General features: G+C 42.9%; 1 protein-coding gene across 1 annotated transcript in view; it reads right to left on the reverse strand.

Moving 5' to 3' along the window:
• ADAMTS6 (ADAM metallopeptidase with thrombospondin type 1 motif 6) overlaps positions 1 to 25,284 on the reverse strand; it is a 1,724,075-nt gene that overhangs the window by 393,527 nt on the left and 1,305,264 nt on the right. Inside the window, exons 13-14 of the mRNA XM_086963486.1 lie at positions 22,651 to 22,796; positions 16,257 to 16,320 (exon numbers count right to left, since the gene is read on the reverse strand). Of these exons, the coding sequence (XP_086819612.1) occupies positions 16,257 to 16,320; positions 22,651 to 22,796 (210 nt within the window). The remainder of the gene's footprint in view (positions 1 to 16,256; positions 16,321 to 22,650; positions 22,797 to 25,284) is intronic.

The following is a 25,284-nucleotide window of genomic DNA, read 5'->3' on the forward strand; positions in this document are numbered from 1 at the left end:
CAGCCCCCGGTGGGGATTGCACCTTTCCCCAACTCCGATTTCGTGCAACTTGTAGATTTCTGTAACTGGTTGTCCAGTATGTTATCTAACCAACCCTGTCTAGCCAGTTTGTTTCATGTTACTTGTGTTTTTAAGTTATTGCATGATTTTATATTTTGATGTCAGGCTGTTTCCCACTTATGGCCTGCATCTCACTTTCTCTAGTTTGTCGCAGTAGCTCCGGTCTTCCAGGTGTTAAATGAGGCCTGTGACGCTCAAGAACAAATCGGGTCCCCAGGGTGACACGTTAGGAGGTGCATGCTCCCAATCCCCTCCAGAGCGTTCCCTTCGTTGGGATCAGGTCTTGGTTTCTTTTTTCTTCTCTCTTCCTTAATCCATCTCCCCGTCTCATGTCAACGCTACCTCTGGGATGTGGCCACGGGCAGTTCTCCTCACCTTACAGAGTTCCTGCTGAACTTTCGCAAGTGGGGCTTTTCCAGGCAGAAGATCGTCCGCTTCCCCACAGCAACGCCGTTTGAGCCGCTTATTGAGACGGGGTCTGCTCAGCTCCACCAGAAGCACCTCCTCGGACGCTACGGCTGCGAGTTCGCTGGTCTCCTTTGTTGTGCTGTCGTCTCATATGGCCGCCGCCAATCACTCTTGATTTTCTGAGAACTCTGCCAAGCAGTTTTTACAAACTCTGTCCCGCTGTTCTCATTAGTTGAAGACTCCTCTGTGTTCCATTGGGCTCTGTCAACGGTTAGCTTGTCCGATGTTTGTTACACAGACATCCGGAGCTCAGAATTACAACACCTGATTCCTATTCAAGATGGCACTGGGGAGGCTCCAACTTCTCTATTCCTTGGAATTTGCCTGCTAGCTGCTCGCTCGGTGGTGCCGCCTTGAGTTCTGGGATACGGGCTACTGCTTTTCCACTGCTTTCGTGGGGTCGGTGTCACGGTACCCCGCGGATTGTGGCAGATTCCTTCACAGCCGACGGGACCTCCGACAGATACATCTACATGGCCATCTTTGCAGGCCATGCCCCTAACTCATGCACACAAGTTATTGGGAAACTGAAATGCTTTATTGACAAACGCCATGTTACAAGTAAATCATTACATGTATTAATGAAGGTCACTAAAATACGTTATTGACAATCACAAAGTTAAGAGTGCATCATTACATGTTTAGTTTAGGTTCAGAGCTCGCTAGGAGTGTGAATTTTTAAGAGGGTTTCACCATAGGAAGATCCAACTGCCATGATGTATATTTTTGTCTATTAATGCATAGTATTCAGTAGTGTGGGTGCCATAAAGTACTTTCCCCTTTTTATAAGTAAAAACACTGATTGGGCAATGATGTATTGGGTGCTGTTTGGTGTGTGCCTAGGGACTTGGGAGCAGGCCCACACCTCACCTGAGTAGGGCCTTGGACGTTTTCAGCTTCACATCTCTGAGAGAATCAAACGCTACAACAGGTTACTTGGTTACCAGTAGACAGAAGGTTGCAGACCTAGAACTTGTAATACGCCACATCCTTAGCAACTAATAACCCACTTTCTTACAATGATTCTTTCTTGGCCTTCTGAAGAACACTGCGAGTGAACTAAATAGTGGTCATAATGACCCTGCAGTTGTAGATTGAAAAGGGAGGCCAGCATTGAGGTTCTCTGGAAATCACCACCACTACAGAGCTTGTTTGAGGCGACAAGTGACTAGCACAACATCATCTCACAAGCCTGCCACGTTTTGCTACTGGAGTTCCAGCTCCTTTTAGACAATGTGAACAGCACTTGGCACAATAGAATAATCTCTGTGCAAGATGACATAAGACCCACTAATGGCTAGTATGTTCTGACCTTTTTTGCATGGCCTCTGCAGTGGTTTCAGGACATCATCTGTAGCTTTAAAATACGTTCTACTAATAAAAAATGCCTTGCTATGTCCAAGATTGCTACCAGAAACGGGAGCTTTGTAAAGGAACAGGTAGAAGATTTCTCCATGTCGAACGACAGGTACAGCTGATGGAATAGATTGAAGTAAACCTTTGCTGAGGTTTAGACTGCCTTCTTAAAACAGGGCTTTCACCAGCTAACCATCCAGGTATGGAAATAGTTGGAGGCCCCATTTCCAAAGAAAGTCTACCACTGGTGCTAGACACTGTGAATATCAGAGGGCAAATTTCAAGCTCAAAGGAAGTGTCCTAAATTGATAGTGCTGCCCTGCCACGGAGAATCTCAAATTCTCTCTATGGTTTGGGTCCCAACAGGTGTGAACCTTCCTTCCTGCAGCAACAGGAGAACTTCTTGAAGGGTTACCATCCTCAAGAACAATTTTTTGAGGAATCTGTTGAGTACTCGAAGGTCCAGAATCAATCGCCATCACTCTGGCTTCATTCTCACCAGAAACAATCTGGAGTTGAAGCCCTGAGTTGCTGCTTTAAAGGGGAGTGCTAGAATATTCCGGTAACTTCTTGAAGATGCAAGTGTTGTTTCTTTCCACCATTAAAAAGTCAGGTGCATTTTGTGGTATCCTGAGAGAGTAACTGTGACTTTAGCCCTAGAATTGGAATTGATTTTACTGACTTCTTTGGTTACTCCTTTAAGTCAAAGAGGAAGAATTCTTTCTCCACTGGCACCATATAACATTTTGACGGCTCTCACAGGTAGAGCTTGGATGGGAGCAACATCATTAGCTGTAACTCCAGTTGAGTAAGTATATTATCTACCTCATGAAGTCTTCCTTTCCCCATTTATCTTCACACACATCTACATCTTCCTCATCCTCTCGTTCATCCTTCTGGTTGCTGTCCTGCTGCCCTTAATACTAGCCTATGTCATGAGGTGTGGGTAATATTGGGCGTACTTGGGGAGGTGGACCTTTAGGAGGGGTAGAGGTTGCTCAGGCAACAAAGGTGACTTAGGAGGCACTGCCACTGGTGGTTGAGCTGATGACAGCCAAGAATGTTTCTGAGGCAAAGGAGACATAGGCAACATTTAGCGAACTGCATAATAAGACTTCAGCTGTTGAACCAACTTTTGAAAAGCCTCCATTACCTGTTGCAGGGCATTAAGAAAGGCTCCTAGTGTCCGTGGCTTTCTTCATGCACCTGTTGACATTCATAAGCCCCTTCCAGGGTTCAGGTGGAACCCAGAAACATGATTAAGCAGACTTGGGAGTCAGATATCGATAAAGACCGGGCAGTGTAAACTACGAAAATCCAGAACACTAGACCGCTAATCATGGTAACACATGTTAATCACTTTCTGGGTTCGGATCTTTCCTGGGTCCATAGTGGTAGAGCCCTATTTAAGAACTCAATGGGCCCATTTGCTCTGCCTAGCAAACAGTTATTAGATGCACTGGTTGTTCGCATTTGTATTAGTTTGTTATTCATCACTCACGTTTGTTTTTTTATTTCCTCTCTCTTCCCCACTGCTTCTCCTTTTAGTCCTGTATTTGTGCGCTTCATGTTTTTTATACCTCCTAGATTCTGACCAGTGTTGTCGGTGGCATTCTGGAATTGTCAGCTGTAGCAGTCAGTTTTATGCTAGTCAAAGCAATGCCCGCTGCTGAAAAAGGTAATATTTTCAAACTTATCAAACGGCTGTTAAACCTTACTTGCCTGTTGTGTTTCAACAGCCGGATTATTATCAACTGTCTTCACAACATCAAGTCACTGTGGTGCTGTCCCTCGACAGATAGATATGCTGCAATTCTGGAGAGTGAGCTCCAGGCTTCTCTTACTCTCCTTTTTCTTTTCCCCTAAGGTCCTATTGCAGGTACCAAGATTAACATTACTACCTGCCTAGGTATTCAAGTACGGCAGGGGCGTTCAGTGGCTCTACAAACGTTGACAGATGTACAAACATTTGGAATACTGATTTCCTAACTGCAATTCTCTCTGAATCGCAATAAGGAAATCGGTATTCCTAATGTATGAAAGTCACTCAGTTTCATTTAGGGATTCCTTGTGGAACGCAAATCGACCTACCTCATGAATATTATTGAATTAGGTCACAGTTTGCAACCTATTAGGAATCACAGACATCACAAGGATTGGCTGATGAGGTCAGCAGACCACCATGTCTGTGATTGCTTTTTCTTAAAGGATAACAGGATGCTTTTAAAAAGAAAAACATGAAACCTTGAAGTTTTTTTTTTTAAGTGTAGGCAGTGGTCTGTAGAGCCATTGTCTGCTCTTAAAAAATATTATTATTTACATTCTGAAAGGGGAAGTGGTCCCATTCCCTTTAGCAAATGGGTTACCATCAGTTTTAAAATGGTTGTAAAGTATTACTGTTTTGCGACCGAATTTCGGTTGCCAAACAGTAATACATGCCATTCTAATTCGGTATTTGGAAGGGAAGCCCTAAACACGCCCCTCCCAAATACCGAGTCCCAAATTCAAAATGTGAATCACATTTAGGACATTTGGAAAAACATTTTTCCGGTCACAAGCTTACTGATTTTGCCAATTGGACCTTTTGCGACCGGAAACATGCTTTGTGCATCCAGTCCTAGGTATTTTATGAATCATGGATTTCAATTCAAGGTTCAGATTTCAATTACAGAGGAACCTGTGAAGGAATAGATCCAAGGGATTGATGGAATCGCTCTAACCCCAGGAGCAGTAGGTGAGGAAACATTGCCATTATTGAGGGAGACTCAGATGACCATGTGGAGAGAATTTTGTTAAATCTTATTAATGCACCTTCTTTTCCCGTTGTATTGAGAACAACCTGTTTGAGCATGCATAATTCCCAGATCAATTGGGAAGGACAGAATATCTTTTTTTCTTCCTCCTACTATGCACAACATTATTTTGACCCACAATCCCAAGAGAAAATCCAGTACTTGTTCTGTTTTGTATTGAAAGAGTTTGGAGACCTCATCAGCACGAAAGTCACAGAAACTTTACCCCCATATCAAAAGTATGGTCGCAGGATTAAGTTGATCTATCGTGAACCTATTTCTCGTATTCGGCGAAATAGGATGAGATCTTGCAACAGTATCTACAGAAAAGCCTTAGTACAGGGCTCATTTTACACACTGTTTCACCAGCCAGAGCATCCATCTTTTTAGTGGCACAAGCTACATTTGCAGACTCTGCTACATGCATTTTAGTCTTCTCCTCTCCACAGCCTCACTAATTTTTGGGAAGTTGTCAAACTAAGACAAACAGGAAATTCAAAACAAGTAATAAATCCAACAAGAACCCGACATAAGATGTGTCAGAAATTACGTTTTATACTGTGGTGAAACCTAGTTCCTTTTCTGCACATAGACTCAATTTACAGCGTTACTATTCACCAGCAGCAGGGAATCAGGAGAAAATGTTGATGCCCACTCTCAGGACATCTGTTATAGAGAACATTATGAAATGTGCGATATGTACTAAGCATCATTGACTCCTGCTGCAGGTGTTTTGCAACAACTGCATATCAACTTCAAAATTCACCATGGAGTATGATCATGATAAACTTTATAGTCCAGTTACCTCTATATAAATTATTAAACTGCATTGCTGGTTGTTATCGATTACTTCACTAAAATGTGTCAGTTCATTCCACTGAAGAAGCTTCCTACCAACATGAAATTAGCAGTAATTTTCATTATTCATGTGGAAACATAGATGCTTCCTCGTGTATAATCGAAACACTTGGGACTGATGGATTGATTTGATGGAGATTAAATATAACAACCTATTGCATAACCTTTCAGTTAAATTCACTTATTCATTCCACCACACACTCTGCTGGTCACTTACTAGACCCCGTCTTCACCAACATCCCGGAGGCCAGGGCTGACCCACCCAAACCTATGGGTTGGACTGACCATTTTCTTATCAGAATTACGATGATGGCAAGAGAATCGCCCAATAAAGAAGTGTCAACTTGTTGTCTTAAGAGACCATGGCATAAAATGCTAACTGCTGACATACTCACCACTTTAGGAGAATTCCATCACAAAGCTACTAAAGATATTAATACATCTTATCCGGCTTTCCATGACTGGATTACTAAAGGGCTCGACACCCTTATACCAGCTAAATGGACTAAAGGACGTAGTTCCCCTTCCAACCCATGGTATAATGAAATTCTGAAAATCATGAGGAAGGAGTGCAAAATAGCTGAGCGTAGCTGGAGAAAGGAGTACAAAGACAGGGATAAAGCTCTTTACCTAACCAAATTAAAACTCTATCACAAAGCCATACGCGCTGCGCGCGCGTCCTTCTACGCGAAAGAAATTAACTCCAGCACTAATCCTACGAAAACTATTTTTAAATTAGTGCAAAAACTTCAGAATAATGGCAATCCAGCTTCCTGCATTACCACCTCACAGCAGTGTGAGGATCTCGCCGTTTTCTTTACAGAAAAGGTGAGAAAAATTTACTGTGCCTTTTCTCAGGACTCTCCCGACCTTCCTAACCACTCCAATTCATTTATCAAGGGCACTAGGCTGTCACTCATACCTGAAGTTTCTCATGACGACCTAGCCAAACTTTGCAGGAAGGTCAAGTCCGGCTCCCCTACAGACCCCATGAGACCGGCCCAATTTCTTGAATCTTTAGATTTTTTCCTCCCTTCCTTGGCCATGTTACTTAATCTCTCCTTTTCCTCAGCTGAGGTTCCAACCTGTTGGAAACAAGTATGGGTTCCCCTATTATTAAAAAGCCTACTCTAGACCCCACAAAGATGGAAAACTTTAGACCCATCTCGCTGCTCCCATGGGTGTCTAAACTAGCAGAAGCCCATGTGAATAATGTCCTGTCCCACCACTAGGTCCAAAACAACATCTTGGACCCATCTCAAAACGGGTTCAGGCCAGGACATAGTACCGAATCTGCCCTACTGTCCACTACTGAACACCTCCGGAATATACTCGATGCCGGTCAGAGTGCTGCGCTGATTCTACTTGGTCTCAGAGCAGCCTTTGATACGGTTTCCCATAACATCTTGCTAAAACGCCTTAAGGCTATAGGGATTAGTGGTCTCGCCCTTGACTGGCTCCGTTCATTCTTGAAGGGCAGATCCTTCCGAGTCTCAGCCCCCCCGTTTATCTCCCGGTCCCACTCCATCGGCCAAGGAGTTCCCCAGGGCTCTGCGCTCAGTCCATCCCTTTTTAACCTTTATGTGCAGCCTCTCTCGGCAGTGGCCAAAGAGTGGGACCTCACGCTGGTGTCGTATGCCGACGACACGCAGCTGGTCATCACTCTCACTGAGGGCCCTTCCATCTCCGCCGCGAGATTTAGGGATGGCCTGGCTGCAGTTGCCCAGTGGATGACGGACAACTGCCTACAGCTTAACGCAGGGAAAACGGAGGTGTTGCTCCTCGGAAAAAATTCCAGTCATTGGAGTGATCACTGGTGGCCTTCCCTGCTGGGCCCCATCCCATCACCGTAATCTCTGGTGAAAAACCTGGGTGTCTGGCTGGACGCCTCGCTCAGCTTTCAGACCCACACAAAGAAAGTGGCAGCTACTTGTGTGGGCCTGCTGAGGAGCCTCAACCCGATACTCGTTTTTTTTGATTCCAAAACGCGTCAGCTAATTGTTCAATCCATCATTCTCTCCCGGTTGGACGACGCCAGTGTTCTATTTCTAGGCGCTAATAAAGCAGAGATAGCACGGCTGCAACAGGTACAGAACTCAGCGGCGAGAGCTGTGGTGGGCCTTCCCCCGTAGGTGTTCCATTAGAGCTACTATTCAAAGACTACATTGGCTACCCATTGAGTCTCACATTCAATTTAAGACCCTCACTATTGCTTTTAAATTTCTTAAATTAGAATGTCCTGAACTTCTACGCCCACTCTTGGTACCTTACATCCCTCAACGCAACTTGCGCTCCTTAGGTCAACATCTTGTGACTATTCCTCGAACTAAGCTTTGCCATATTGGAGGCCGTTCCTTCAAAGTTCTAGGAGCAAAACTTTGGAACTCCCTGACATTGAACATTCGTTCCATGCATAACCTGTCCGCCTTCCGGAAGGCAATTAAAACTTATTTGTTCCCACTGTCCTAGGCCATCCTGTCTCTCCCTCCCCATTCCCCTCAGCAGTTATATTTGGTTATTAGTGCCGGGACGCCTCGTTGCTGGGGCAGCTGTTAGCGCTTGAACAAATTCATAACATAACATAACATTCATCCTTGAGAGAATCCGCATTCATTTGTTTTTATGCATTTAATCCACAGATGATACCACAGAAGCTATCTCATGTTGAATACGGCTAAAACTGAGATCATGCTCTTTGGCCCGGCAAAGAAGACTTGGTCAGCCGATTGGTGGCCAAACGAGCTAGGGCAGTGTCCAATGCCCAAGGAAACTATGAAGAACCTCGGCATCCTATTAGATGATACACTATCTATGTCACCGCACGTCAACAAGGAAGTCCAGACGAGCTTTGGAATCATAAAAAGCCTCAGGAAGATTTTTAGGTGGCTTCCCATAGACTGTCGCAAACCCCTCATCCAAGGCCTCATAATTAGTCGCCTCGACTATGGGAATGCACTGCTAGCGAACATCAACGAAGGAGCACTGACAAAGTTGCAGGTGCTGCAAAACACAGCAGCCAGACTGACTCTTAACTTGCCGCCTCGCACCCCTTCTGCCCCTACCCTCACTAAGCTCCACTGGTTGCCAGTAAGGAAAAGGGTAAAATTTAAGATCTGCTGCTTGGTACACAAGTTTCGCCCACTCGATATGTGGAAACAAACTTAACGAAATTCTATTCTTCTTAGACATGGACTACGTGAACGAATTGGTTGACCCGCAGCAGGATTTTTTACCTACCTTCCATGGGCGAGGCTACTGCACAACCATAGATTACATAATAGCCTCAAACTCACTCAAAGGGCAATTAGCGAACTTTGAAATTGGGTCAAACCCAATAAGTGACCACTACCCGCTCAGTATAAAAATCAACATCAAACGGGCAAGAGCTCACCCTGTAAAGTTGAGCTCCCTTAACCAGCTAACACTGTCCATGAACAAACTGAATGGGTATACAGTTAAATGGGCCAAGATCGACCCGGAAGAGGTGACACAGAGGGTCCTTGAAAAAACCGAACAATGGCTATCCAAATGTATGTCTCTGGAGGCACCACCGCAAATAATCGTCAGCTGTTTCCAAAGTATCCAGGAAACAATAAGGGATGAGTTATTTGTCAACTTAAAAAACAAGATCAAGTCCCCTACCACGAGATGGTTCGACACCGCTTGTCGGAAGGCACTTTCATCTCTCAAAGAAGCCCTGCGTAAACCTACGAGAGACCCCCAGGAAATCTCTTACCTGAGAAAAATATACAACTCTGCAAGGCAAGACCGCAAAAAACAAATCAAACAAGATCTTTGGCTACGTTTACACGATAGTGCCCAAAGAAAAGACAGCACCTCATTCTGGCAAATCATAAGATCTCCTTTCTTGGCCAATAGCACAGACATTGAACATCTTGATGTGGCAATAACCGAGGAAGACTGGGTTTCCCACTTTGCAAAAATATTCGGAATACCCCCAGACTCCGCAGTAGATAATCCAACACACGAGGTCCAGCCAATGAGAAACAACATCTACCCGATTAAGATATACTTCCATCTTAATGAAATTACAAAAGCAATCAGGGCTTCTAAAACTGGCAAGGCCCCTGACGATGTTCCAATGGACTTGTTCCTCCACGATGTAGACTTTTGGTCGCAGATAATCACCAGGGTTATGTCAGCAGTAGCTTCGATCGGCCTTTTCCACTCATGGTCAACTTCAATCCTCTTACCCATTTTTAAAAAAGGCGACCGCAACGATCCCGCTTGCTACAGACCAATCTCCCTTCTGGACTCCATGGGTAAGATTGCAGGTCGAGTACTCCTGGACCGATTACAATCTTGGGCCCGGGAGAATAACATCATAACCGACCTGCAATATGGTTTCCAGAAGGGGCTCGGGACCGTGGAGCAGGCCCTCAATCTTGTTCTTCTGGCTGGTAAATACGTTCACGCCAAAGGAGGTAACATCTTCCTCGTCTATGTCGACCTAAGTGCGGCATTTGACTGCGTCCAGCATGCGAAACTCTGGCAAACACTAAGCGACCTCGGTGTGGATCCCCCGATAATAACTTTTCTACGAGAACTCTACTCAAATGCTGTAGGCCGAGTACGATTCGGTACCAGCGGCGAACTGTCATGACCATTCCAAATAACGAAGGGAGTAAGACAGGGATGTGTACTGGCTCCCTTCCTGTTCAACCTTTATACAAACGGGCTTGAACAGGCTATGCTGGAAGGGAGCCAGGACCTCCCCCAGATAAATCATCGCCCGATACCCACACTGTTGTATGCTGACGATTCAGTCACTCTAGCACGGACTTTAAACCAACTCCAGATACAAATCAACAAATACGCAGCATTCATGGACTCACTTGGTCTCAAAATAAACATCAAGAAAACTTTCACAATGCATATCGGTCCCAGGATTAAAAACCCCAAACCAATAATGGTTGATAACAACAAACTGGAAAAAACCCCGGTCTACCCATACCTGGGTATCCTAGTGGACGATGCAATGAATTGGCGAAAGGCAATTGAAGCCAGGAATCTCCACTTCCGTCGTGCAACATCAGCACTAACCTCTTTCTCGAGGAAATTGGGGAAACCAGCTCCACCTGAACTCCTGACCATATACTATGCAAAATGCCATAGTGTGGCCACCTATGGAGCCGGAATTTGGGGCCACGGACGTATCGACCAGCTACAGGTCACTGAAAATGCTTTTATAAAATACATTTTAGCCCTCCCTCAAACTTCCCCGATACTAGCCTCACACCGGGAGCTCGGCATGGAATACATCATTGACACCATCCGATGCCAGCCTATCTTACTGTGGCATCGAATATGGTGCAACCCCGAATGTCACCTAACTCGCTCCCTCATCACTGACTGTTTAGCCCTGACAAACTGGCGAAAAATCCCGTGGCTAACCTACATATGTAACTTTTTAAAGACCTGGATCGCGAGTCCTACTTTAAAGAACCTCCCTCAGTGGAAGACATTTCTAGGAAACAGTTAAAGTTAATGTGTTTGGGCTATTTGAGGGATCTACGGAACCAGGCAGAGATCATTAAACCACTAAACGAAAAAATCTGTGCCCAACAGTCTGGAAAATGCATACAGCCCTATCTGACGTACTTTTTATCTAATCATGAAAAGTTTTTATTAACAAGACTACGCTTTAACATCTTTTTTCGTTTAGTTTCATTTCCGGAAACGCAAAACTGGTCGCGCAACTTGATGAACTGCCCCTGTGACGGAATCTCCCCACAATCCACGATCCACGTTGTCCTCTTTTGCAAATATTATAAAATACCAAGGAAAACGTGGATTATCCCGATTCTCCGAACCAGTGGATACAGACAATCCTATCCAGCATTTCTTTACTTGCAATCTCTAAAATCGTTACATGAAGCTAAACTTATAGTGACTTTCCTTAAAGCAGTCTTAATAATACGTCGCAATGTTTCTAGTTAAAACCAGAACTGTATAGAACTGTAAAACCTATTTTTCTACCTAAATGTCTTTTTTATTGTGACTTATTTTTTCTTATTCATGTGTTTAAAATTTTTAGTATGTACTTTTTATGATTATTCAAACTGATAATCGAATACAAGTTGATGAAACTGAAACTGAAACAAGTCAGTTCATGCCCAGGGACCTGCCTACTTGAAGAAAAAACTAACTAGCTATCTTCCGACCAGAACCCTCAGATCGGCTGACAAAAACCTTCTATGTGTCCCTAAAGTTCGCACAGTGAGGAATGGAGATCGCAGTTTTTCTAAACTCGCTCCTGATCTATGGAACTCCCTCCCACTGTCACTCAGAGCTGATAATAACTACCGATCCTTCAGGAAAAGCCTCAAAACATTGTTATTCTAAATCACCTCCCATGAGCTCCGCTTGACACTGCATTCTTGTCTGGGTACATCTGTTCGCGCTCTATAAATGCATAAACTAGACTAAACTAAACTAAGCTAATGACTTTCAAAATTCCCTCTGTAACTGCTTCCCTGAAAAGTCTCCAAAACATTCAAAGACCACACATCAACACTTATTATAAGAGAAGGCAACTTCTAAATGCGTAGCAGATAGGCAGAGCAGAAAACACCAAGCTATCAGAAGACAGGGTGTGGTTGTCTACCAAATATTTGACCACTCCGGGCAATCACTCAAAATTTGCACCTTGATTTGTGGTGCTATTTATAGTTTCAGGGAAAGTAGAAAATTCTGCCATATCCTCTCATTGGAAAATCCACATAGTATTTCAAATCTCTAATGTTAAACTTGCTGTGTATGATATATAGTCAATAATCAGTCTTAATAGATGCATCACCTGAGTTTAAGGTTGAGGAACATCATTGACTCTCGTATTCACAGAGGCCATTTACAATATCTGGTGGCCTAGAAGGGTACAAAAGATGCATCAGAGAGGTATTGGGAACCTGCAGATATTAGCAATACCCCGATGCTGGTGCAGAGTTTCCATAAATGCCTTAGGCTGAAACTTGGACCTACGATTCCTTCCCGGGGAAGTTGGGCCAATAGCAGTATCAGAGGGGGTTAATCTTTGGGCGGTGTGTGGGTGGTTACTATCATGATTTGGGGACACCTTCGGACACCTGAGCCTCACACTCGTACAGCCTCACACTTGTACAGAGGTGCAGGACCTTTTTGTGTGCTGCCTAGGCTCCTTCATGACCCCTCTCCTTCTCAGCAGTATCTTTCACATGCAAGAGCACCTACAATGCCACTTCTAAGCTGTCTGTTAGCTCTCTCGCTAAAAGAGGGACCAAAGGCAGTGCCTCAAGGCAATCTTAAATTAAGTTTCCATGTTTTGGTCCCAAATTGGGCATTAAGAGTTGGTGGCAGTTCCATCAAACCTGAAGCACAGAGAGTTTCTCTTTCACTGTCACCACTAGTAGAGAAATCATGGCACCATGGCTGGTCGTTTCTGTCCCATCTTTATACCATAGTTGCAGAAATTAATTGGGCATTCCAAAAGTTGTCTTGGAGACCTTATCTGGGCAGATCTGTGCATTTTGCTTATCCTATTCAGACTGGTGCACCCAAGGTCTTTAATGGATGGTGCTAGCAGGAGGGTGGGGGGGAGGAGGGTTTTCGGATGTCTTCTCTCAGGGGAGGCCCAAACATGGGTACAAAAGAAAGGGAGATTTTCCCACTCAAATCTGGAGAAGTGTGGCTCAATGATTAGAGCGGCAGACCCTGATGCAGAGGTCTAGCCCGGGACCAGGGTTCAATTCCCCGCCTCGGCTGGTCTTGGGCTCAAAATTCCACGGACCTGATAATTCTCGCCTCGGTGCCTATTCCAATCATGGAGTCCCACTCTGCAACTCTGGGCAATAGCTTGCTTAATCTCCACAACGGCCCCCACAACGCTAAGGTTGCCTGGCCTCCACCTTGGAGGTGCCCAGGAGTGGACGCCTCACAGGGAAAGCCAGGATGGGTTCCACAGCGGTATTCGTACAAGTGCCTCGAGACCCTTGCGGGTGAGTAGTGCGCTATACAAGTATCAATTTACATTTACAAATATCTGTAAACTGGTACGGGGTAGCCCTCCTGGAGTTCCAAAGGGGCCCTATGACTTTCTATATTGCACGCCCAACAGTCTGACTCCCTACAAAGGAGCCCTGGAATTTCCAAAAGGAGCCCTCTCCAACCCTCCGCAATAGGTACTACATGGAGATTGGAAACACAAAATGGATTCCAGTGTGACAGTTGTCACCTGTAGCATACGCCCCACACATCTTCTGCACACAGCAGTAATATGTACACAACTGATATCCATGTCCCACATGGATGCATGAAAGACCCAGGAGTAGGAGACTGACAGAATACATTTAATAAAAAGCTGGGACTCTCCCTGACCATGACTGGTAAAAAGGCCTGCTTTCCTACCATAACTGCTATTTTTGCCACCACTGTCAGTCCTCTATAGCATGGTGAGCTAATGGTAGTCATGCTCATTAAAAGGAGGGGGGGGACATTGTGTGCCTTCCAAGATCACAGACCCTTGTTCTAAGTCTCAATCAATGTCGCTAAAATGTCTCTTGTGCACACACAATTGTTATCTGTGCTGAGATAGGGTAGAAAATCTATAGCTTGATATGATGAACAAGGGTACACGCTCTCCGCAGCCATGCAGGGGACCTTTCTCCATTTCACCACATACCAATAAAGTATCATTAGATTTAATTGCAAACAGTATTGAAATTAATTTGATTGGGGATTACCATCCTTAGAACATTATTCTTTAGCTTTACATCTTTCTCAGCTAGTTTACTTACTTACGCGTACAACAGGTCCTCCACAGTGGGTCACTACAGAACATTCTATACTTAATCGAAATGATGGTCTAGATTTCCTTTATGGACTCTGTTATCCACGATCCTCTCCTCCGCATCCAATAATGCAAGCTACTTATCAAACATGGCAACGTGCACATCGTATCCTCTGAATTGGCCACTGATTACACCGTAAAGCCCCACTCTGGGGTAATGAAAGCATTCGTATAAATGGTTGTGCACTTCAATGATCTAGTTGGAAATCAAAAGGAATACATATGTTTGATCAACTTATCCTAAATGGAGAACTAAAGTCCTTTGATTCACTTAGAGAAGAGTTTGATCTCCTGCAGCATCAGCTCACACGTTACTTACAACTGCAGTGCTGTCTCAAACAATGTCCTTGTCCTTCTCCCTGGTCTCTGAATTTTTCACCCACCTGGGCTACCTTTTTACTTGGGGTCTACATAAAGGGGTATTATTGGGCCTGTATGGTGTCTTGATCCACCACCTATATTCACAACCACTTCTTAAAGCTCTTCAAGAGAAATGGCAAGACCGTCTACACATCATTATTGAAGACGGTGAATGGTTGGATATGATAGAATCCCTAGACAAGGGTACCCGAGAGGCTAGCTTGAAGTTCTCCATTTTTAAGACCTTACACGATTGGCATTGGACACCTCTAAAATTACAAAGAGCAGGACTTCTACCTCACTCTAAATGTTGGACGTGTACCAGTGTTAATTGTGATCTTCCCCACATACTCTGTGGCTGCCATTCCATGCAGAATTTTTGGGCATATGTTGGGTTTACACTAAAGGATTTGATCCCTTCTCTCCACACTCCTCTTACCCCTTTTATTATGTTATTACATAATTTTAGAAGCCTTATTACTATTACACGACCACAACGTCGTGTTTTACATACAGCACTCTCCACAGCTAAAAACTGTACCTTGCGACATTGGAAATCATCTAGTCCCCCTACGCAGGAAGAATGGTTGGTAGCAATGATTCAAACTGCTTCTCATGAACGTATTATTTTTAGATTAAAAGATCAATAGGAAATTTTTCAGCAAGTTTGCTCTCCCTTTCTTCACAATCCCTGAATTATTTTCTTTTCACTCTTATCATACGATATAACCTTATATTCTAATCCTTCTTTAATTTATTTATATTCATTTACATAGATTTATACTTTATTATTCATCAAATATTTGTGCATTCATTTAGGTTTTCTATACTACCTTCTCCTTGTTCTACTCTACAAAACTTATATTACTTATTTTCTAATATATATACTAAAATAATTTTCTTCCTCTCCTCTATAATTTTATGTAACTAATTTTAGATCACTTATCTATTACTCATTGTTTATTATTATATATGATTTATTGCTACTTTGTAAGAACAAAAGTTATTTTAAAAATATTGCATACATATTCTTGTTTCTATGTATTGTTAATTCATTTTTTCAATAAATAAATATGAACTATAAAAACTAAGAACTAAAGAAATTAATTTGACTGAAGTGGGAGAGTGAGAAAGAGGGGTTGTAGAGGCAGAGGGTAAAACATACATATATGTAGATAAAAAGATTAACAAAGAGCTTGATAAAAGAGAAGAGATGATGAAGACCTGGACTGGGAAAATTATAAGGAAAGAGAGAGAGAGAGAGAGAGAGAGAGAGAGAGAGAGAGAAACAGAAGTGAAGTAGGGGGAACTGCGGAGGGAAATGAAGGAGGGGGCAACAGGCAATAGGTAGTTGAGAGATAAAAAGGAAAGCTTGACCGAATATATCATGCTTTAGATATTAATTTTTTTAATGAAACGCTGTAAAAAAATGGCAACAATATCTAATTTCTTCTGTAGCCCAAACAATGCAAAATAAGTGAAAAGTATGTATTTATGTACAAGGCTGATATACTCACATCTGTGTTGCAGGAACGGTAACGTTTTCTCTCTCCAAGGCAATACTTTCCTCCACCTGAAGGTCTGAAGAAAGATTTCATTTAGTTTTTGAATGTGACTGGTGCATCTCCTACTGTAAACTAATTGCAGCAATATAAAAAAAATAGAATAGAAATACACATGCTTGTATATAATGCTGCAATACGCATGCAGTGTCTTGAAGCTGCAAGTCATCAATGACCATGGAATGCCCATTTCAATAATCCTCTGCCTTTCCTTACCATGAATTTATGCTCAAAATATGGCATGCAGGGCTGATCACATGACTGCCTAGGAAGGAACTCAGCCGAGTGATGACTCATGGCTAAGTCAAGTTACACCACCAACCTGAGTCCCCGTGAGAAGTGTGACATAAGGCTCTTAGTAAAGCAAAGAGAATGACGAACCATCACTGGAATTGCGAGCTGTACAATAAACATATTTTTACTTTGTAGAAAGCTGAGTCGTGTCTTGTAAAATATGTCTATCACTAGGTCAGGATGCTCTAACTCATACAGAGCGGTACAAAAGGGGGTGGTGATGGACGGAGCATCTGAACCAATCAAACGTTCACACCCAGTCAACAGATCTGGGTTTAATCCATCACCGTTCTTTAGCCCACTCTACCACCCCAATATAGACATGTCCATATGCAAATCAGTCTGACCCTGTGCCTCATGGGAACAGTCCAGCCCGAACTGCCAAGCCATGCCTTCCCTGGACGGGAAACAAGCTTCCTAGGACCGGTTTCTGGCATTTCAGCAGTCTTCAGCCAGGCTTGCTTGAATCCAGTGGCAAAGTGAGCAAGGGACTCACGTCTGAGCATACCCTGCCAACTTATGGCAAACAAAGTGCTACAAAAGGGGGTGGTGATGGACGGAGCATCTGAACCAATCAAACGCTCACCCCCTGCAACAGCTCTGGGTTTTATCCATCACCATTCATTAGCCCACTCTGCCACCCCAGTTCAGACATGGCCATATGCAAATCAGTCTGACCCTGTGCCTCATGGGAACAGTCCAGCCCGAACTGCCAAGCCATGCCTTCCCTGGACCGGAAACAAGCTTCCTAGGACCAGTTTCTGGCCTTTCAGCCGTCTTCAGCCAGGCATGCTTGAATCCAGTGGCAAATTGACCAAGGGACTCACGTCTGAGCATACCCTGCCAACTTATGGCGAACAAAGCGGTATTTATTTATTTATTTATTTTTTAGACTTATAAAGCGCGAACGTTTGCCCAAGGGCATCTTGGCGCTAAGAACTCAACTCATGTCTCATACAATGTAAAACCAAACTAAATTACTGTGTGAATAGCCATGTCTTTATATTTTTGCGAAACGTATAGAGGGAGTGATTTAATCTGATTGGGAGCGGGAGTGCATTCCACAATCTGGAAGCTGTAACTGAGAAACGTCTGTCACCCCATGAAAGAGTCTTGGTACGGGGTACTATTAGTTGGTGCAGAGTCGCTGATCTTAGTTGCCTAGCTGGAAAATATGGCATGAGCTGGTTTCTCAGAAATTGAGGGCCACAGTGATGCAGTGCTTTGAACACCAGACAGAGCGTTTTAAATTCTATCCGTTTTTTTATTGGTAGCCAATGGTATTTGCGGATAGTATGAGCGATAGGTTTAAATTTGGGGGTTTTTGATAGTAATCTGGCCGCGGCATTTTGCACCAGTAGCATTTTATTAATGACCCGAGCTTGGGCATTGGCTAGAATGCCGTTGCAGTAGTCAAGGGAGGAAAGTATGAGCGTGCTAACCAAAGTTTTGCCTGCAGTATCGGGTAGAAATGGAAGAATTTTTTTGATCAGTTTTAGTTTGAAAAAAGCTGATGTTGCTATCTGATTAGCATGGGCAACGAAATTGAGATGGTCGTCAAACACTACTCCTAGATTTCTAACCTTTGCAACCGGCTTAGGCACGGTTCCAAATGAAGATGGCCACCAGATAGATGACCACAATGGTGAAATTTTTCCAAAGATGACCACCTCGATCTTCTCGGAGTTTAGCTTAAGGCTGCTTGAGGACATCCAATCTCCTATTGCTTGCATGCCCTCTTGGAATCGCTTCGCCACCTCATCTCCGTTGTTATTAATGGCGAGGACTAGCTGGGTGTCATCTGCATAGGAGGTAAGGCCCATCCCGTGTTGCTTGATGACTCTAGCAAGGTTCGACACATAGATATTAAAAAGTGTCGGACTCAGGGATGAGCCTAGAGGAACCCCACAAGGTAAATGTAAATGTAAATGTAAATGTATTGGCATTTATATAGCGCACTACTTACCCGTAGGGTCCCAAGGCGCTTCGACCGCTGCGAAACCCTTCCTGGCTTCCCTGAGAGATGGTCCCTTAATGGGTATCTCCAGGGTGAGACCAGGCATCCCCGGCGGTCTGGTGGGGCCGTTAGTGAAGATGAGGCAAGCTAATGCCCAGAGTTGCCGAGTGTGATCGCTGATCAGAGTGGGCACCGAGGCGAGAGAATTATCGAGTCCGCTGACCCTGGTCCAGAAACCTGCCGCGCCGGGAATCGAACCCTGGTCCCGGGCCGTCCTCTGCTCTCGGGTCTGCCGCCTCAGAAAGCTCTGCTGATTGGAATGGGCCCAGAATAACAGACTGAGTTCTGTCAGACAGAAAAGAGGCTAGAAGGTTTTTTGCTCTCTGTTGTATGCCCATTCGTCCAACACGGTCGATCAGGATGGAATGATCGACCGTGTCGAAAGCCGCAGAGAGGTCCAGCAGTATAAGCACTGCTGTGCTCCCTTGATCTTTGATGAGCCTAATGTCATCAGCGGCCAAAAGAGTACAAAAGCGGTACAAAAGAGGTTGGTGATGGATTAAATCCAGATCTGTTGACTGGGTGTGAGCGTTCGATTGGTTCAGATGCTCCGTCCATCACCACCCCCTTTTGTACCGCTTTGTTCGCCATAAGTTGGCAGGGTGTGCTCAGACATGAGTCCCTTGCTCACTTTGCCACTGGATTCAAGCAAGCCTGGCTGAAGATGGCTGAAATGCCAGAAACCGGTCCTAGGAAGCTTGTTTCGGGTCCAGGGAAGGTATGGCTTGGCTGTTCGGGCTGGACTGTTCCCATGAGGCACAGGGTCAGACTGATTTGCATATGGCCATGTCTGAACTGGGATGGCAGAGTGGGCTAAAGAACGGTGATGGATTAAACCCAAATCTGTTGACTGGGTGTGAGTGTTTGATTGGTTCAGATGCTCAGTCCATCACCACCCCCTTTTGTAACTCATACAGAGGCAGCAGGTCAAGAAGCCTGGGAGAGGTGTGGCGCCGCGGCCAGGGCGACTGATGCTGGAAGCTAGGGATCACGGTTCGATCCCCGGCGCCGGCGGCATATTAGCCCAGCACCATGTGACTTTGGGCAATAGCTTGCTCAATCTTCCAGACGGCGCCTAGAGACCCTTACGGGTGATTGCTCGCGCTTTACAAATGTGGATTATTATTATTATAAGCCAGTATTGCACCTGTCTCTACCATTGCTACTCAGTTGAAGGGCATTGCCTCCATTAGCACGTGTACCACGTTGCCTTATTAATGTGATTACCTTTAAAGGTTTCTTGTGGAGCTCACCTTCTTTCTTTGTTGCATATCTTTTGAGACTTGACACAAGAGTGCCATACCCAGTATAAACATTGTTTTGGTAACTAAGGCACATGAGCATATAAACAGATGGCCACAGTCCACGTGGTTCTTAAATAGGGTAGATCTTTCAATAAAGAGGAGTTAAGAAAGGTTCACATAGGATTTCTTAAAATATCTTTTGCTGCTCAGTTCCTCACGGCTCAGCCTTGTCACTGGTTTGGTTTAATTGGCGTACAAAACGCCTACTGATTTATATAAATCATTAATCTGAGTGAACATCCTCTGACAAAGAGCCAAACATCTGTGTGTCACTGCCTACCAAGAGCAGGATTAAAACTAGAGTTAGTCAGATGGTTCCTGTGGGTCAATTTATTGCCAAAGCAAGCTTTAGTTTCAAATGGTTTTGCCAATTATTGAGCCATGGACAGTTTCTTCCAAAAAGGCACGTATAAATGGCGACGGGCAAAGGTCAATGCAAAAGGTGGAAACTGTGGTCAATGCAACAGCCAGCAATGGCTCTCCTTAGTAGTTTCAAGGACGTTCCAGGTCCTCACAATATCACTTTGACAAAACAGCAGATACTGAAAAATCCATCAACTTCTCTTATGGCCTCATACCGTGGAATCACTTAAGAGAGGATTGAAAGGTACTTTTCTGATTTCCTTTGAAAACTGTACTTTATTCAGAATCTGAGGTTAGTAAAGTAAATCGGGGATCTGGGCCGATGTACAATAGCAGCTAGATACACTGCCATCTGGCAGTAGACTAAAGACAAATGAAACGCTTCTATACTTTCTGTACCACTCTTCATGGCTGACATCAAGAAGATTACTTCTCTTTGAGAACATTCAGATCTTTGAATTTATTTCTGGTAGGCGTTGCGCAGGGTAGTGCCATATATAAATCACCAAAGTAAACGACTGAATCTGTCTCCTTTTCCCAAATGTAGATGCACTTGGTCATACATTTATATAACGGTCATTTTCAGTGGCCGTTATGTTTAATAAAATAATCTTCTCGTGTTTCAGCACCGTTAATTCAAAAAAGGCCTGTTTAGAATACGTCAGTGTAAGCGTGCCTGATTAGGAGTTCATTCATAGCAAAGTGCCATTATTAAGCCATCAATTCCTGTTTTGTAAAAGCAGGCACATCTGTTTACAGTCACCCGTAATAAGCACTTTTTGCATCTTCCATTTATGCTGGGTCGGTGAGGGAAATTATCTCCTCCTGTTAAATTCCATGCTGATCTTAGGCACCAGTTTGTGAGGGTGAGCAAGTGTTTTGTAGCCTCTTATGTACCCGAAGAAAATATCAGCAAGTGGACACGTAGGACCGAGAACCAAAGAAACAACATTTACACACAGTAATAGAAATGACAACTATTGTACGACTGGTCAAATAGATTGCATATATCAGAAAATAAATCCTTCCAACCAAACATCCAGATAGGCATACACAGTGACAGATTTTAAATAAGGAAGTGTGGGAAAAGAGGGGAGAACATAGCCATAAAGTAATGAAGTGACTTTATGAAATATTTTTATTTTGTTCTCCTGTCTTTAAAACAAGAAAAAAGCAAGATGAAATACCGATTTTGTTTTTACTACGGAGACACATCTGCTCTGCCAAAGCCATTTAAAATAATACTGTTTTGAGGATAAATTTGCTTGCTGCATCCAACTAAACATCTAGAACTAAGCAGCATGTACTCTATAAACTTCATCATCAATCAATGAATCGGGAATATGAACTTATTAACTAGTTTTGATTTCTTACCCCAGAAAGGTAATGAATTATGACTGATGCCAACGTGAATAATATTTTACTGTTTGTACAGAGCATTTCTACTAGGAGTATTCCCCGATGCTGTTGTATTAGGCCACAGCGTTTCATCATCACTTCCACTTTAAAATGTGCTTAGTTTTAATAAAGATCTTTACAGGGTCACTAGCTGAAATGATATCATGAGAAACAACATGTTCCATACTATTATGAGATATCATTTAAGACTAATACATTTTGTGAGTTGTGCTCTTGGTTAATTTGTATTGCTTTAATTAGAATAAAGTGCCATATATATAAAAGGCTTGCTCTATGGTAAAGTACGAGGCTGCAAACCAGGTCTCCATTGTTTCATGAAGTAACCTGATTATCATATAAATGTATCATTTTACAATATATATATTTTCCAATCCTCTCACAATTTTCTTGTTTTTCATGCAAAATAATGGGAGACATGCCTCGTGACTTGCAACTAGGAACCAATGATCATGAAGTATATAACATGTGACATCTAATCAAGTATTTTCACAACTATCCATCTTACAAACTAGCTGGTAATCGCGGTAATCGCGGTAAGATATCCATGAGTTCAAAACATTTATCAAAAATCATAAGTGCATGAATAGTTATATCTTCAAAATAATACACCAAGGATAAGAATACCCCTAAAACAGTGGGTTTGGAGAGAAGAGCGTACCTATAAATTATATCACACTGTTTTCATTTTAATTAATAAGCAAATTATTCTGTGACCGTGTGACACAAAAACACTGCACGCTAAACTGTATATATAATGCAAAATGAATAAGTTCTAAATATGAAACTCACGTTTGGCCAAGCTGTCCTGAATAGCAATTCCAGACGCCGGTTTCAGCAAAGATTCATTAGCACAGAAGTAAAATATTTTATGTCAAATATCATAAGAAACTACATTACTGAATTGTTTCCAAATGTGTCTTTTTGTTGGCTCCGGCTTACTTTAGCTACTTACGCTGGACTGTCACAATGTCTTATGGATGAGGACACGCCTCCCCCGCAGGTCCGGCTGCATTCGCCCCAGATGGACCACGGGCCCCAGTCCCCATCTATGCTCTGGGGCCAAGTGCCAAAGGGAACACACTCGCCCTGATAGCACCACTGAAAAATTCCACAGAAAAAAGAAAATTATCAGAACTGATAGAACATGCAGGACAACAACATGCAAGGATCACCAATGACCATGTATAAAGTCATGGGTTTACTTTTCACCACATTTGCCAGCTCTACCATATCATCATGACCTGAGTCAGAAAGTTATGGTTACACATTACTCTGCTTGATGGGACTTGTAGTTCCAACTACACTTATAATGGGGAAAATTAACCTATAAGTCAGACAGTCTTCAATGCTGTTGACTAAAAACCTATGGCTCTCTGAAGGTGGCCCTCATTCTGTAGGATATTAAACAGAAGCTAATCTCATCGAAATATGTTTTTTTACACGTGAGGAAGTAATAGCTAACGTGATTATTTATCAACAGAAGGAGGCATGGAATTTCTAAATTTTCTAGCTCAGACCTATCAGGTAAACTGTTCTCTTTTTCGGCACATAGGGCTGTTGTATTGGGGCCACTGAATCCTTCCATTTTCTCTGTGAAGTTTATGGGTTTGGTTGGGTGTGCACGTAGTAAAAAGGAGCCCAGAAAGAATGATGCTTGTGTGCAAAAAGTATCTTCTTTATTCAAGTTTTCTTATCAAAAAGCTCCACATTTATCAACATATATTAGCCAACGCGTTTCTCTCCCTCAAGGGGAGCTTCCTCAGGGCTGAAATTTAAACACATAACAGTACATAAATAACAAGTGTTTTTTAAAAACAACACAGAGCATATGCACTTTATACATTTCTTACAGTTTTATACATACACAAGAGACGGCGCAAAGAAGATTTATCAAAACCATTTTAAGACCCAAAAAATAAGGGTCCACATACCAAAACAGAAAAAAAGTATCGAAAAAGAGGAAAAATCAGAAAGGAAAAAGAAAGAAGAAGAAGAAAAGGGGAAAGCAAGGGAAAGGGTGCAAGAAGTGAGTGAACACATAATAAGGAAAAAGGTTTAGGAGGAATGTAGTGTGAAACCCATTGAAGGACTCAACCGTTAAGTGCAGCTTTCATAAATCTTAAATCAGACGGTGTATTTAAAGCCAAGAAGTACAAGGCGGTTGTGGAAAATAATGGTAATGTGTCCCAATATCTGTTTGAAGAAAAGTCTGTTTTTTACTCTTCAATATCTTTGAGTTCCCTACTCTCAATAATATACTTCTGTTCTAGTGGCACCAATTGGTAGAGTAGAGAACCATAAAGGCTTATATCTGGGGTGAAGGATCCTGTCAAACGACCCTTAGAATTCAAAGGGATTCCAAATCAAACAAAAATATATATATCCTAAGGTAGTACCGGAAGTCTTACCAATTATATTTATAGCGTTCTTTCAAGATGAAAATACGTAGAAGTGTAGACAAACGGTTTATCCTGAGCCCGGGATGAAGATGATGTCAGTCAGCCGTAGTCTTGGCTGCAATGTTTAGAAACAAAATACAAGGATTTTTAAGAAAAGAGCCAGTCAATAAATTGCAAATCAAGGCATGGTCAAGTGCGTACAAAGGACGACGTGAGTGGTGTGTACATTTCCTGTTTTATTATTCTATATTTTGTTGATCAGAAAACTTATATATAATAGTTTCGCTCATACAGTCCTTGTGCCTTTTGCCTAGTAAGTCGGGAACGAACAGGATGGAAGGATCGAGAATATATTAGGCTCACGTAATAAACAATAGTCACATAGTTTGGATAATAGTGACTCTAAAGTTCCCCCGCTGACGTCTAGTTGCTCACTAGGGCCACCTCTTGAGTAAATGGTCCCACAGTTGGAAAATCGGGATAGTATAGCTACATAGTATGAGGTACAAGATCCCACCCTGGCGTTTATTTACTTTTTTAGGGGCATCTCTAGGATGTGCGATCACAAAAGTGAGTCAACCCCACCTTGGTAGTTTAGTTGGACATCAGACCGTGCAGAGATGTATATTCGATTTCAAGCAGCAAAAAGTGTATTTCTCTAATTATGAGTCATTCTTCTGTGTAAATACGCCCTTCTCTGTAATCTTTATCATCACGTTTTATTTTGCGTAATTTTTTGTCTTTCAAGTGAACCTGATGGTTTTCTATTACCTTCTTGAGAATTTCAAATCTCATCACTCAAATCCTCGAAGGTGGGAAAGATGAGAATGCGTAACCCACGTGGTATTTTTTTGTTGTCAATGTACTTTTGCAGGGTTACGCCGTCCCACCATCTTCGAGGATTTGAGTGATGAGCTCTTTAAAGAATGGGAGGCCAACTTAGAAGGAGCGTCACTCATTATGATGCGAATCCTGATCAGACAGGCTGAAGAGAAGGGAACTAAGTTGTTAACTGAGATAGAAGCCATAGAAAGAGAAATAGAATCTCAGGAGAATAGGGAGCTAGATGAAAAAAACTTTGAAATTCTCAAGAAGGTAATAGAAAACCATGAGGTTCACTTGAAAGACAAAAAATTACGCAAAATAAAACGTGATGATAAAGATTACAGAGAAGGGCGTATTTACAC

The sequence above is a fragment of the Lissotriton vulgaris genome, chromosome 3_1, assembly GCF_964263255.1.
Source record: "Lissotriton vulgaris chromosome 3_1, aLisVul1.2, whole genome shotgun sequence".
NCBI lineage: Eukaryota > Metazoa > Chordata > Amphibia > Caudata > Salamandridae > Lissotriton > Lissotriton vulgaris.